At 48.0% G+C, this 14,987-nt stretch overlaps 5 protein-coding genes across 5 annotated transcripts; 2 read left to right on the top strand and 3 right to left on the bottom strand.

Annotated features, from left to right (window-relative positions):
• Nucleotides 1-376: 376 nt before the first annotated feature.
• On the bottom strand, nt 377-7,294 carry BKA55DRAFT_85242 (uncharacterized protein). The gene is made up of 6 exons (XM_046201661.1): nt 7,057-7,294; nt 6,640-6,976; nt 6,379-6,577; nt 6,176-6,313; nt 5,833-6,126; nt 377-5,786 (listed from the first exon to the last, which is right to left on the bottom strand). Exons 1-6 carry the CDS (start codon nt 7,086-7,088, stop codon nt 613-615), a joined length of 6,174 nt encoding a protein of 2,057 aa, XP_046047686.1. The 5' UTR covers nt 7,089-7,294; the 3' UTR covers nt 377-612.
• A 946-nt stretch (nt 7,295-8,240) lies between these two features.
• Nucleotides 8,241-9,624, bottom strand: BKA55DRAFT_595575 (amidase signature domain-containing protein; the record flags this gene model as incomplete). The annotated part of the gene is made up of 5 exons (XM_046195826.1): nt 8,241-8,417; nt 8,476-9,104; nt 9,172-9,273; nt 9,320-9,421; nt 9,480-9,624. The coding sequence occupies 5 exons, from the start codon at nt 9,622-9,624 to the stop codon at nt 8,241-8,243; spliced, it is 1,155 nt and encodes a 384-aa protein (XP_046047685.1).
• A 1,030-nt stretch (nt 9,625-10,654) lies between these two features.
• On the top strand, nt 10,655-11,086 carry BKA55DRAFT_541360 (uncharacterized protein; the record flags this gene model as incomplete). The annotated part of the gene is made up of 1 exon (XM_046190372.1): nt 10,655-11,086. One exon carries the CDS (start codon nt 10,655-10,657, stop codon nt 11,084-11,086), a length of 432 nt encoding a protein of 143 aa, XP_046047684.1.
• Nucleotides 11,087-11,739: 653 nt separating this feature from the next.
• BKA55DRAFT_692260 (uncharacterized protein) lies at nt 11,740-12,731 on the top strand (the record flags this gene model as incomplete). The annotated part of the gene is made up of 3 exons (XM_046199756.1): nt 11,740-11,909; nt 11,962-12,410; nt 12,523-12,731. The coding sequence occupies 3 exons, from the start codon at nt 11,740-11,742 to the stop codon at nt 12,729-12,731; spliced, it is 828 nt and encodes a 275-aa protein (XP_046047683.1).
• A 149-nt stretch (nt 12,732-12,880) lies between these two features.
• Nucleotides 12,881-14,912, bottom strand: BKA55DRAFT_573951 (uncharacterized protein). The gene is made up of 6 exons (XM_046193254.1): nt 14,662-14,912; nt 14,184-14,611; nt 13,433-14,138; nt 13,290-13,384; nt 13,143-13,242; nt 12,881-13,084 (listed from the first exon to the last, which is right to left on the bottom strand). The coding sequence occupies exons 1-6, from the start codon at nt 14,855-14,857 to the stop codon at nt 12,948-12,950; spliced, it is 1,662 nt and encodes a 553-aa protein (XP_046047682.1). The 5' UTR covers nt 14,858-14,912; the 3' UTR covers nt 12,881-12,947.
• Between the last annotated feature and the right edge of the window lie 75 nt (nt 14,913-14,987).

Here is a 14,987-nt window from a genome sequence, read left to right as displayed (position 1 = left end):
ATATAATATTAGTTTAAAGTGTCTTAGTATTATTCTTTTTATTTGATAACTTATTATAGATAAGTAGATACTTTATATATATAATTTTAAAATACTACTTATACCTATTTAGGCGCTATTTTTAGTTTTAGCTTACTGAGAGGCTATCTTTTGGCAATTAAACTAACTAGAAACCAATTACTACCTTCTAGAGAGAGAAAGAAATACTAGAATATAATACCTTTAATTTATAGTATAGAATTAGTTAATAGATGCCTTATTACTAGCCTTTCTTTATCTCTAGGATTATCCTAGAGATAATATTAAGTATAATATTTCTATATTCCCTTAAGCTAGTAGATGTTAAAGTTACATAATTAGCACTTTAGTATATTAAGTTTTAATATAGTAAGATTAGGAATAGGCTTGGCTATTAGTAATGGATAGTATAGCTAAGATAGCTTAATCTGGCTTTATAGCCAGGCTATTTTCTTTTAACAAGTTGCTATTAGCGATACTGAAACCAAGCTTAGCATCTGTAAGCTACCGGTCTAGCTGTAGTGTTTACAGCGATAGGTTGATATTAGTCGGCTCTTACTGAACGCTCTGTCCCCTTAGACTTGTCCGCCGCGCTTATCGAAAGTAGTTTTGCCGCTGCCACAGCCCTTCTTCACCGACCTTGCGCGCCTTGGCCTCCTCGTTCCATGCCTTGACGTTACTGAACTTGTGGATCATCCAGGACTGGCCGCCGGCCGACGCGCGCCGACACTCGTCCCACAGGTCCTGGTACACGCGCTCAGCCTCTTCCCAGCGGCCCAGTCGCTGCAGCGCACGCCCATACAGGTTGCACTGCTTCAGCATGTCGCCATTCGGCCAGCCGCGCAGGGTGATACTGCGCGCCCTGGGTGGACGGTAAGTGCTGAAGGAGACGCGATTGTCGCCATCGTTATCTTCCTGGCCGAAGCTGCTTCTGCTGCCGTCGCCGTGAAGGTACGTTGGCTGCGAGCGTCGTGGCTGCATGTGAGGCGGCTCGTCGAAATTACCGAGATCTACGGCGAGGACACCGAAGGAGATCAGGGCGCGTCGGTGGATAGCGAGCGACTGGGCAAAGTCGTTCTGGGCCGAATAGCACGAGGACAAGCGGTTGTAGCGATTGAGGGTTCGCTGGGCGGTCAGGCCGTGTAGGGCCTCGTCATGTTGGCAGAGCTGGCGCATTATACGAACTGCCTCGAAGCAGCGACCACTCTCGAAGTAGATCTGAGCCAGGTGGTCGCCGACACGCGAGATGTCGTCCGAGGCCCACGCCGTTTTGGAGTTGCGTGCTTCCCACACGTCGTGGAGAGGCTGCTCCATATCGTGCACCTGATCCTGAAACATCAGCGCATAGAACAGGTCTCGCAGAATCTCGAACATGAGCTTGTGCTCAGGTCCCAGCACTGTTTTTGTGCGATCGAGCGCAAAGCGAAGGACCTCCTCAGTGTGTGCGATGGCTGTCTCTGCGCACGAATTGTGTTGAGCGGAATCTTGGGCGGCGCGGGCGACGCTGGAACTGAGACCAGCGACTTTAACATACTGCGCAATGTCGCTCTCTGATGCGATACCGCCTGGCCTGTCCCGCATGCCCTTGTCCAGATCCTTCGACAGCCCCGCCGCCCGCGTTATCGGGCCCCATTTGCAGTATGCGTGGCCGAGGTCCAACCCAACCGCAACGCTACGCTCATGGTATGGCCCCAGGTCAGAATCACGACAGCATGCGTCGTACATTCTCTTCCAGAGATCCGTAGTGTCCTTATCACGATAAATCTGGGCGGCTTGGGCACCGGCATCCAGCGTTATCACGTCAGTCTCGCCGAAGGCCTGGATACAGTCGTCCCAGGTCTGCTGGAGAATCCGCGCTGCCTCTACCAAACCCGCCTTGTCTGAGTAGCTGAACGAGGCCGCGGTACTGGATGCCAGTTTCCGGGTGATCTCACCCGTAGCGCACACCATGTGCCATTTCTCCCACAGCTCGACCATGCATTGCGACGAGTGGCTCTTGGAGAGCCCCTCGAGTGCGTCGAGCTGCCCCTTCGTTGGCGTCTGCGTGGATGGCTGGTCGAGCCCTGCATTACGAATATCCTCAGCGAATTTAAGCCTGGGGAGCCTTTGCATCAACCATATGTAGTCGTCCTTGGACAAGCCCATGTTGGATTTCAGGCTGCTCCAAATGGCCTCCAGGACGTCCTCACGGGCTTCGACGAGCTTGCCTTCCACCAATGTCTTGTAAAATTGAAAAACAGACTTTAGCCGAGTCGATCTGTGATTGTGGTCGGAGATGGAGAGAGCGTCATCTATGATCCTCGAAAAGACGGCCTCGGAACGGTTGCTTCCAGCTTTCTCCTTCTTGTACCCCTGAATAAGACGGAGGGCTATTTCGGTCATTAATTCTGGCATGGAGCTGATGTTGTTAGAGACGTCGTCCTCGAACATTTTCTCATACAGAGACATTGCATCCTTAGCCCTACCACGCCTTTCCCAGGAGGTCCCGATCATCATTCTTATCTCCACGTCAGCTTCTTCGTATGGCCCACTTTGCCTGTTGCAGGTTTCCAATAGCTCCGTGTATATTTTCTCTGCTTCGTTCGACTTCCGCCACTTGTCAAGGATCTCACCGTTCCGTAGGGTCGCGATAATGTGCTCCCTGTGGCCGTCACCATAGCTTTCGAGACACATCTGCCGATACTCTCTGGCAACCCGGCAGAACTTGACAGATGCTCTTTGAGTCCCGTACAGTTTGTAGAGTTTGTTTCGAAGATTAATCACGGTACTGGGATTGAACTTCCACTTGTCGTTGCCAGGATTGGTGTTCATAAGTTTCTCCCGAAGGCAGAGAGACCAGAGTCCTGCATACAGTTTCTCCGCCTTGTAAACCATCAGTGACTGGCTCTCATAAACGCTCGCCAGTTCTAGGGATACTTCGACGGCTGTTATGAAAGACTTTCCCCAGTCCCTCTCAAGGCTGTTGAGCATTTCAACATATAGCGACTCGGCTTTCGATATTTCACTGACTTTCGCATAGAACTGGGCGAGTCGCAGGCCCGATTCAACTGCGGATGCACTGGAAACTCCAAAAGCCTCACGGCGGGATTCGTAGACTCCTTTATACAACTCGACGGCTGCTGTTGTTGAATCTTCCTGCTGAAGAATATCAGCGAGGCGGTCAGCAGCAAACGTAATCTTGACATCTCCGATTCCGAAATGCTTCTTGCAAATTGCGAAGAGCTTCTCGTATGTTTTCTTCGCATCTGTCACCTGGCCCGCTTTCTCAAGAGATAGTCCGAGTCTCTGGGCAACATCAAGTGCTTCTGTTGCGAAAGATTCGGGAGGAGCAGGCTCAGCAACGGCCAGGAATTGAGGCCACAGACTTTGCAGGAGCACTTCCCATGTAGCAGCTGCTTCCTTCCATGAGTTTCTTTTCTGATCATAGAGGCCAAGATTGTTGTAGGCTTGAATCGTTGCGATGTCGACCAGTCCGGTAGCTGTACATTTCTTGGCGCAGTCGTTTAAGGTCTCCCTTGCTCTTTCGTCCAAGCTATCATGCTCTAGTGATAATGCAAATTGTCGAGCTGCTTCGACAGTTACGATGTCGGGCGGGCCATGCTTCATGAGCAGGAACTTGTATAGCAACCCCGGAAGTCGTGCAGCACACTTAATTCCGGGCTGCCTCATTTCCGCTACAACTGTTTCAATGGACGTCATGGACGATACTGCAACATCTTCAGCAGCGAGAGCTTCGCAGCAGAGTTCATTCAGCTCCAAGATGACGGAAGTAGACTCCGTCATGTTGCCTTGTCGTCTGTAATGTCGCGCCAATTCCAGCTTCAAATCCACAAATAGAGCCTGCATAGCACTACCAGGGGAAGCTTTCTCGCATTGCTCCAGTACTGAGCCCAGGAAGCTGTCAGCATCCTCTTGTTTTGAGCAGTTTTCGAGCGCCTGGAATAGGTCGATTGCAGCCGTGAGGTATGCTGGATCCGGTGGTACACATTCCTCGCGAACAGAATTCCAGATCGCTTGATATACTTTCAAAGACTCATTTTTCTGCTTTGTGATCTGGTATGTCCTTGCCAAAGTGGTGCCGGCAGCGATGCTTTGAGGGTCGACGGGCCCAAAGGCATTTATGCATACCTCCCATATCCCCCGGTAAACATCGATACAATCCTGGTCCTGGCCATATTTCTGATAAAACCAAGCCAATTCCCTTGATGCAGAAATTGTCAGTGGGTCGTCCGGGCCATGGAGCTCCGACAATGCGTTCCGAATCCAGGTGTACATTTCGCCTGCTTTTTCTCTCAAGCCTCGAAGTTCAAGATTCAGTACCAGTCGCTTGGCACATTCCAGCGCTGTCTCAATTCCTTCGCCTTCAAGTTCCACACACGCTTCCCAGCAATTCCGTAACTCAGAAGAAGCTCGTTCATTGTCTCCAAATTCCTCCAACGCTTTTGCCAGACCGACCCTTGTTTGGATGACTTCGAATTCAGTATGATCCAAAAGAACTTCTCGGATTTCCAGAGCAATCTTATACACTTGTACCCTGGATTTTCTTGTAAACGTCGAGGGCCATAAGATGTTCTCGGCCCAGGCCATGGCTTGATGTGTGGGAAAGTCCTTGCATTCTTCTTTGAGAAAGGTTCCTTGAAGGGTGCCGTTGGGAGAAGACTTTAGTAAATGGTGAGCCCAGTACTGCAAGGTATACTTCAACAACTTTCGATCCTCCACCATCTTTTCAAACCTTTGTTTGGTAATTTCGTCTACGGTCAATTGTACTCCAGGGCTGTCGCTGTGAAAATTGCCTTCGATTGGGAATGAAAGATACGCCAGAGAACGAAACGCGACTTCATCATGACATGCCGATGCATTCCAGCTATATTTGTCTTGAAAGGGTTTTCCTTCCATGTACTGTTTGAGCGAAACATGAACAAATTTCACAAAACCGCCGTCGATCTTGGTTAGTGGCCCGCAAGCTTTGCGTACATCCTCTGCGATGTCAGACTTCCGTTTCTTTGTGACCTCGCGGCCTGGTTCTGTGGTCAGCACAATAGCCAATTCGTCCATATGTAATGGGCGGGCCGCAACAAGCAACCAGCTGAAGATGCGTCGTGTATCCTCGCTTTTCAGATCAAGGGAGCTCAGCATTCTGTCATAGAGTTCATCCAAGTCCTTTGGCGCTGATTTCACCATGGTTTCAATATCTTCATCCGATTGTCGATTTCTTAGTTCCTGAACAATTAAGTTGGCCCAGAGGAACATTCCATCCGCTCCATGGATTACTTTAGCCGAAATGTCGGATCTGACCTTTGGGTCTAGGCCTTGAAACTCCTCCAGAAGATTAATATTGTCGGCTACTGTAGTAGCGACGTCTGTTGCGGTATCTGATTGCTCAATATGGTATTGTCTTGTGTGAGCGCTAGTGGCAGCGTACGGAGGGCGTGTTGTAAGCACAACCTTGAAGGTGTTCTCTCCCCTTCGGGCAGTATCAGCGACCTTCACGAGCTGCTCGAATAACAATATTGGCCCACTATGGACATCACTCAACTCGTCCAGCCCGTCGATGACCATAACAAGGTCTTTTATCGTAGCGGCAACAAGGCGGAAGACCAACCAGAGATCCTCTTCAGAATCAGGAATGGCGTGTTCTTGGACGCTCTTTTTGTGAATATCCAAAAGCCTCTCGAACAAAGCGGGCGTTTCAATCTTGGCCTCGACTAGTTGGAGTAGGAATCCACGAACAATATCAAATGTTGTGCATTTACTGTTCTCATGGTGTCCTAAATATTGTTTAGCGGATGAGCATATTTTCACTGTATGACTTACGGATGTGAAAGTACAGGGTGCATCTGTCTTTTTTGTCGAGTTCCGTTTCGAACTCGTCCAAAATCCATCCTGACAAGGTACTTTTTCCTACGCCCGGTGCACCAATCACGACCATGATATTGTCGTCAATTGAATCAACGAATGATCTAAGGGATGGTCTGAACCAATTGCAGGTTCCCGGATAGCGCGTTGTGGTGAAGTCAACGCGATCCAATACCATATAGTTCCATTCTCGATCGGGTGGCGAGAGCCACTTCCGAAGACCTTGCAGCCTCGCTCGTATATCTTGGAGATCTAGGACACGCTTAGCCATAGCACAAATTCTGGCCAGAGACACACAGACCAGTGAAGAATGGAAGAGACCGTTCCAAATATGCTGCAATGACCTCATCTTCTACCAATTCCTTGTGTTGATTGAAGCTTGAGATCTTGTCTCCAAAACGAGAGTCAAAGTTTCTCATGATGCTTCCGAGGATGTTTCCTAATTGTCTTGTTAGCGCTTCAAAAAGTCTCAATCCCAAAACAGAGTTGATATGATCGGCCTACTGATATTGCTCCTACTGTAGAATACCGCGGCCGTAACAGAGATGTCAATAATGTCGGCGTAGATAAGACCCAGAGCATGCTGCATGGGTACTGAACTCAGGAAAAGATTTCTGTATCGCTCGAAGCGGCCGATGTTCTCGCCGATGCGACTCAGAGTAGCAAGTAGCTTTTCCAAGGCATCTGCATAAGCCAGGCCGACCTATTGAAAAGGTTGTTAAATAAACCCCTTCTTGGGGCCATCGAACAGGGTATTTGACGTACTGTGAGCAATATTTTGCAACTGCTCCAGACTAAACTTGCTGCCTCTGGGCTTGTACTGATGCACAGGTCGACCAAGGCTGAGTACTCATTGACCTTGCGCGCAAACGAGGTTATAAAGTTGATGACCTTTTCGGTCTTACTGCCTTGTCTCGGGGCTCTTTTGACCCTCTCACCTTCAGCAAGGGCAAGAATCTCACTCAAGGATGTAGAGCCGGAGGTAAGCTCCGCAGCCTTGCTTCCTAGCTCTTGCACACATTGAGCAACTGCTGCATCTTGGGCATCTTTCACAATTTGAGATGGGTCGACAGCGGGAGCGACTGCTCCTGTTGACGACGGGCTGTATCAGGCTATCAGCTACGAGGCGGACTCAGGAGGAGGACGGCCACGCCATGGAATATCAGACAAATAACTTCTTACCTAGTGGTGACAGCCGCTGCTGGTGAAGGCATTTGGGAGCTCCAATACAGTCGCCGTGAGGGAAAGTTGAAATAACTCAAACGTAAAACTGTTAGCAAGGCGGATGGCTACAAAAGGTGGAAGAAATAAAGATGGTATAAAATGTGATAGCACGTAGCTATTTTCCTGCTTTATAGAACCATCTAGCTCCTCGAGTTATGCGGTTCGTAGTTGTTCCCGCGGTGGGCGAGAGGGAGCCTACGTTCAAGCCACAAAGCGGCCAACATGAAACTGCATATGGGAGGCCTACCGCAGGGACGGAGCCAATGGGGTGCGTGTAGTACATTCAGCTTGGCTGACGCTAGAATGGTCGAGACTTAGAAGAACACCGAAGCCGAGCGGCGAGGCGTAGCTTGAATTGTAACTGCATACTGAACTTGCCATGGTATAAAGCTTAGAGGCTTAGTTACCTGTTGATGGGTCTAACCAGCGGATCGAGGGGTTTGAATTGATATACACGTATTGCGGCTTGTATTGCTAGCACGATTTGGAACGGGGGAGGAGGGAGTTCGGGGGAAGTTGTTTCAAAGCTGCACCAGAACCTGTCAAGGGCAAGGATCACGGCCATGGTAAATAACTCGATGGGTAGCTATTAAACTCTAAATCACAGGTATGGCGTGATTAGTGAGTTTGTAGAAACCCTCGTCTTACATATGACATAACCGCGGGGTCGTAGGAGAAGGTGGCTTTGACTAGCCTCGTGTATGGAGCCGATTGGCTCTCCATATTGTCTCTTTTCTCTTTTTATATAAGCAGATTAATTACAAGATCATCCAGGAGATACAGCTCCGGTAAGGCATTTTATATTTAATAAAAAATGTGAAAATTAAAGGTTATAGAATTAATTATAATAAAGTTTAAATTAACTTTGAATATATTCTTTATAATAGGCTTATATATAGTCTTTTCTATATACGTAGAAGAAGAGCTTTGGTATATTTCCGTAGATAACAGAAGATATCCTATTTGGACCAAGGAGCGGTGGTTGCCTTAATAGAGTCACTTGGTATCGTCATATCATGGGAATCATTAAAAGCCCCGTTCACAGTGAATGGAGGCTAATTCCTTGAAACTATCAACATAACAACAAATGGAATATAAAGATGATGTTAAATAGCATTAAATATACCAGTCAGAGACATCCGTCATGGAAAAAAGGCTCTGGCTCTTTCTTCAACATCTGCCATGAGTATCTCGCTGATGACCTTACTCCTCCGCAACAACTGCTGGTCGTGGAATCTGGGAGCGATGAGTGATACGCCGATGGGCATACCCCATGCCCCGAAAAACGCTGGTATGTTGATGACTGGCATATGAAAGCCCTTCACACAGTTGGCCGGGTGGAACAAAGAGATAATGATGAAGTGGGAAAAGACTTACTATCCAAAGGGTATTGAAGATGGGGCTTCCCATGTCGTCAAGACCAACCGGTGCATCGTTTACGGCACTGCGCGCAAGGATAATATCGTAATTTTTGCCTAGATCGTTGATGATAGTTCTCATCTTTGAGTACTCATCATACGCATCTCTCAGTTCTTTCCGGGTGATATTCGATCTCTTTTCGATAATATCACGGATTTCGTACGCCAGTTTTGCTTTGTTAAGGTGATACTCTGGTAGAAATGACACGCGTGCTTCACCCTGAATGATGACGTCTCGCAATCTTATGAGCACTTCGGGATCAGCAACCTCTGGCGGGAAGGAGACTTCTTCGACTTTGACATTGTTTCTCTTGAGGATGTCGATAGAATTGTACATGCTGCATAGTGTCCCAAGCCCTTGTGAGGACCAGAATGGAGTTTTGATCACAGCGACAGAAATTTGATCCAGGGATGTATCTTTCGGAGGCTCATCGTCCTTCAGATCAAAGACGTCTGCCAGCAGCTGCAGATCTTCAATACTACGTGCAAAGAAACCGATGGTGTCGAAGCTCGGCGCACAGGGCTTGTGAATTTTTGTCGAAATAGCGTTAAAGGTCGCTTTCATAGTGAAGATCTTAGTATAAGAAGCTGGGCGAATGACACTACCACCAGTTTGTGAGCCGAGACTGAGGGGGACTTTGATGTGTTGACGTACCGAAGATAAGTGCACCAGCAGCTCGAAGAGTCGCAACAGCATGTGAGTCGGCGTCCGGCTGGTATCCTTCGTCGATGGGAGAGCCATACTGTGTAGGCATGTCTAACAAGAGTGAGCTATGTTATCAGGCGCGATACACGCGTCATACCTTTAGTGTCCATGATATCCTGAATTCCTATAGCTAAACCGTGCAAAGGTCCTCTCTGCTCAACGGGAACTTTGTCAAGAAGTCGGGCTTGGCTCAGCAGATCTTGTTCTAAGTCAGCAATATTTTGGCAGATCGCATCCATTCCTTTAAAGGAGCTTACCTAGATGCGCCCATGCTTTTACAATGCGATCTCTATCCTGGATACGATCTAGGAGCGATTGGGCATATTCTTCCACCGAGATGGTATCATTCTTGAGCAACTCAAGTGCTTGCGTTGCTGTCCACTTATAAGGTGAGGAGTTCATCGCGAGAATTAGACGTAGTCAAGACGCCTTAGCTTGGACGAGGTTCAGATAAGACGAGAATGAGATGGGTGTAATATTTCAAGAGCTTTATGCTTGCTCTTAAGACGTTGATGAAAATGTAAATTATAAGGACGAAGGACAAACGCTTAAATAGAAACAAAGGGCGCTGAGTCAGCGACAGGATGACTTCCTGATTGATTGTCTTTGTTTCGTAGAATCAGAGAATCGATGCGATATGAAGGCGATCATCGCTGGTATGTGATTAACCTTGTTTGGCCTGTCTCGGATAAGGGTGAGTAGGGAACTCTGAATGCCACATTATCAGGGAGCGCATGATTCGTACACAAAACTTATATGGACGTTGAACTTAGACACTCATACAAGAGGTATCAGGGGAGGAAAAACTACAGTTTAATATCACACTGGAGATGATAACCATTAGACCCATCGCGTCATCACTTCCTCTATTTCGTAGGATGGTGGCCTTTACTACTGAAAAGTATGCACTCGCTTCACAGCATAGCAAATGGTGTAGTTGGGTCGAAAAGGAATTTTTGATGCATCTTTGTCTAGGTATCTTGCTGAGGTATTGATAAGGTTCACACAAAGTTAACGGCCCTAGGAGGGTTTCGCTGGAGGGCCGTAGTAATAGGTTTCAAGACAGCGATTCTTTTCGACTTGAAGACTTGAGTGGTCTGTGATAAAACCTTATAGTTTGTAAACGGGACGGATCAAATCAAGACCTCCAAAGAAAGTCCTATTATAGTTCTTATCCCTTAAGCACAGAAGTTATTAACTGGCCGAGTCATAGTACCACGGGTATAAATATGTCTCTGTCTTTCTTCTCAAGCTATTAATTCCCATTTCCCATAATCTCATTACATTTACTGGGAAAAGTCCTCTAACACCCGCCACTTATCCAAGCCGAACTCAAGATGGTAAGAAGCAAGCTACAAACCAAGCACCAACGCAGCGCTAACCACAGACCAAACAGAAGTTCCTTCTCGACACACTCTCAGGCGTCCTTACGATGATAAGCCTCGGCAAAGACAAAGGATGGACCTGCGACAAGAGCTCTGGCGCAACGAACCAAGATCTCCAAAACGCCGTCGACGACTTCAGCATAGCCTTCAGCCCCAACTCCCTAACCGTAGAAAGTAAACGCTGCTACGTGTCGGTGTGCAATAGTCACTACTTGAGTCTCTGCAACTACGGCTATAAGAATTCGACTGAACCCGTGGGTCAGCGGGTGAGGGCTAAGGAGTGGGGTCTTCCTGGGGGGAATGGGACGGAGTGTCGTGGGAACTTTGGGGATAAGGTCAATTATGATTGGTATGAGTTTGGGTTGATCTCTGAGCTGAAGGAGTACGAGAAAGACCCGAAATATGTGGAAATTCGCGAGTGTGAGGAGTCGATCGAGGGTGGGAATACGTCGAGTGTCGCTTTGTCTTGGACCGCATGAAGACTGAGATCTTGGTGTCATAGAAACCCTTGCCGAATGAGAAGAAATGTGTAGTTCCAGTACTTATATTCGTTTGGTTTTGAGAAAAAGCGTGGGCTACAATAGGATCCCCAAGCACCGGTGCAATCTCTTGGAACTGATGCGGAATCATATTGCCAGCACGTAGAAATGCTAGGCATTAATGTGTTTGATCTCTGGTGGATGTGACAGAGAGCGTTGGGTGCCAAACATGTCGTTTGTGGAAAACGACTATTACCTGCACCGATCAGCGTCTGCTTGCCATGGATGGACCTAGGTCGCTCCGGTTGATGTTTGAGCACGCTTAAAATATTCGCAGGTATTGAATTACTTTCGGTCAAACCTCATCTGATCATCTTCTTCACTGCACACTGATTGTCTCGATTTTGCTAGCGTTTGTGCCTGCCACTGCTTGCAATGTCAACCAGTTACTGTAGATTCATTATCCGTTTGCTCTTTTCAACGTTTTACGTCACCACTATCGTTTATCCCCTGTGCAACATGGTATTTGACTATAAATTCAACCTTCCTTTCTATTTATCGCTCTAATTAGCTTGAACAACACCTTCACTCCTTGAGATCACTGAAGAACTTCAACGCGAGAATTATATTCGCTTCTTCATACACACGCCGTCATGGAGCCACGCCCTCATGATCCGAATCTGTCAGAGACCCTGCAGCCTCTCATCGAAATAGATGAGTTCTTTCTCGCTGAGAAGATGAAACAGGCTGTAAATTTGGTCTCTGAGCTGAAAGCCCAGGGAAAGCGAGTGTTGATCTACGTCAGGGAGAACTCGACCGCAACGTAAGTAGGGCCAGGAAGCATCTCATAAAGCAAAATACTCATAGGTGGGCAGTAAATTGAACGAAAAGATGCGCGCCCACGGACTGAACTCCCATGAAGTTGCCACCATCTGGGCAAGGCCTGAGTGTCGTAATATCATCTTTAATTTTAACGACGCCAACCACCCTACCGACGTGGTCATCACGACATTTGCAACACTCAAGGCTCCAGGGCCCAGATTCTATGGCGCCAGCCGCCACGGTATTTTTCTTGAGATTGCCGAAGACCTGGAGGACTACATCCTAGCTACCCGTGGCCTGTACAGCATCAGTCGGACGCAAGCGGCCGAGTGGACTAGCTATTACGTTCGAGAAACACTCGACATGGTACGCGATCTTGCTATGGCACGCAAGGCGGTGTCGAGAATAGCTCGTAATCCAGCTGTGTATCCCGAAATCACGGGTGACCTGAGAGGCATTCTCGCTTTCTACGAGGTCGCCCTTGCGATGGGCCATGCTGTGAGTCGGTACCCGAGGAATCGTGTTCACTGGATCTACATGGAGACTCAAGAGATCAAGCTTGAAGGCAAGTTAATAATCTCGCTCCACCATGGGATTTCACCTAACATTCATAGGCCTTTTCTACTTTGCCGTTGCCAAGTTTCTCAGGGAAAACGCTTCAGCTGCCGCCAAGTTCAAGAAAAGCACCATGGCTCGGATCGCCAGGAGCTGGAGGCCTGGGCAGGCACTGACCATGGATCACGTTAATCTCAAGCTTCCGGCGATTGACGATGGCGTTGTCTTGTACAATTATGTAAACGACGGATACAAGCAACAGTTGTGATTGTCGTTTACGTAGGACGGACGATAGGCACGTAACCAGGTCACAGCTTAGGTATGGAAGGTTATGATACTTCTTAGTGGATAGGCGAGGATAGCCGGCGGAAAGTGAACAGGCAAACATAGTTGACTTTCATCCTCTACGATCTTGATGTGTAACTTGGCCTGGTCTTGTGTCATTATAGTGAGATAATGTACATCTAATTAACAGACTAAAGCCTCAATAGTCCCGATCATCCCACTCCTTCTTCAACGTCCCAATCAGTGCCTTTGTCTTCCATTTGATCATGTCATCAACCTTCTCGAGATACCGTATGGTATGAGCCCGCACACAGGGATTTTTTATACAGTATCCACCTACAAACAAACTCGCGTCAGCAATCATTCTCAGATTTGAACCGTGGGGCAAACGTACAAAGTGAAAGCATATGTGCAGGCAGATAGAATGCGTTTGCCACATGAGAATTTGACAAAGCAAGACCCATCAGCATGCAGAGATAGGAGGATATCTTGGTCTAGCAATCCGTTAGCATTTTCTAACAAGAACAGTAGTTTGAAGCACCTCAAACTCTTGTCTGCTATGGTTGTCTGTTTTCTCTCTGCTGTCTCGCAAACACAAAACAGCCTTGGCTGCGTAGTAATGCTGCATCGCCACAACTCCAAATTGTCAGCAAGCCGCAATGGCCAAGGCAAACGGGTACTCACCAGGCACTGACGCAGCGAAGCAAATGACTGGAAATGGAGTATCACTCGAGACATCCGCCGCTTTGTGAAATATGGGCTTGAATGAAACCGGTCTGGCCTCATACCATTCCTCGATCTCCCTCTCGACTACTTCCCACTTATCAAGATTGCCATCGGGGCTATCGATTGGCAGAAATAGCCTCATGAGCTTGGCGAAGTTATACACTGCCCTGTTCGCATACGCTGAGTCATCACATCTTCTAAAGACGGTCGACCTCTCAAAGTTCTCGAGACAAATCTCAAGAGGTTCCCTTCGAACAACGTAGACATAGATAGCTTGCCGAAGGTGAACCCAGCTCGCCGCTTCAGCCAACCCACCTTGCATGACAAACCTAGCAATCACTTCGTGATTCAATAGGTTCTGCGTTCCACTAAGATGGTGATAGTAGGAATCCGTCTCATTGTCGTTCTCCTCGTACAACCGCGCAATAACAACGGCTGTGAGGAGCGTTGAGTCCCAGGTCTCGGGCGGTTGAGCGAAAGCTTTGATAAGGAGCTTTATGCACTTGTTATGGTAAAATGTGCTTTCCATGTCGTCGGAACTATTAGTGCAGCGAGAGTCGTAGCGGCTTGCGAGCGCGAGGAGACCGTTCATTATCATGGGCTGATGGAGTGCCAGACGGGGGACTTCGAGGGCGAAATGGCGGGCATCATCACAAGCATCAGACTCCAAGGGTTAGATTTCGACATTATTTGAGATGGGAATTCTTACAAGAGGTGCGAGTCTGTGGATGTAGGTCATGAAAAGAAAGGCTTCTCGTTCCGTCAACTCGAAGGGATCTTGACTATGACCTTGAACTATTAAATCTTGGGCGGGTATATGGTGAGAAGACGTGTCGGAACCGAGAATGTACGGGATAGATGCTCTGGGTAGCGATGAACTCTCTGAGTGGTCCGGTTGATATGGCGGGATCATGGTTTGATCAACCGAAGCGTCGGTGATGAAGTTTGACGGCGATTCCCAATAATTGAGTGACTGGTCCAAAGGCGCAGGTTCAGGCTGGGAGTGCAAAGGATCATCTATCGATATCTCCATCATTCCTTCAGATATTGGCTGCGTCGCCGACTCACTCGCCTCCAGCCTCGTATCCGATTCCTCAGACACTTTGCCATCAATTCCACGAGGTGTCGTGAAAGAAACTACAATATTTGATTAAAAATCTTAACGAGAGAGCTCGGTGGTAACTTACTCTTCCGAGGGACCTTGGCCCACTTCCGTCCAGATTCCTTCTGAACCTCTGAATGAGTGTGCTTGAACCGAATGTCATTCTCAAACCGGCATTCCTGCCCTGACTCAAGACAAGTACCGCATTGAGATGCCCCAGGCTGAGTGACGCACTTTCTGTGTCGTCGGCGACAAGCGGTACAGCATTTTACTCGCTTCATGGTTACAGGATGCGGAGCGACTGTGGCTGTGATGTTGGAAGAGGTGGAATTGAATCTGGGGTGAATGACATGGGGCAAGAGATGATAGCGGGGGGTAGCTAGGCTGATGCGCTAAATCCACTGCAGAATT

Source organism: Fusarium redolens (genome assembly GCF_020744475.1).
Source record: "Fusarium redolens strain MPI-CAGE-AT-0023 chromosome Unknown BKA55scaffold_11, whole genome shotgun sequence".
Lineage (NCBI taxonomy): Eukaryota > Fungi > Ascomycota > Sordariomycetes > Hypocreales > Nectriaceae > Fusarium > Fusarium redolens.
Note: the sequence above shows the minus strand (reverse complement) of the source record. Positions and strands in the feature narration are given on the sequence as shown.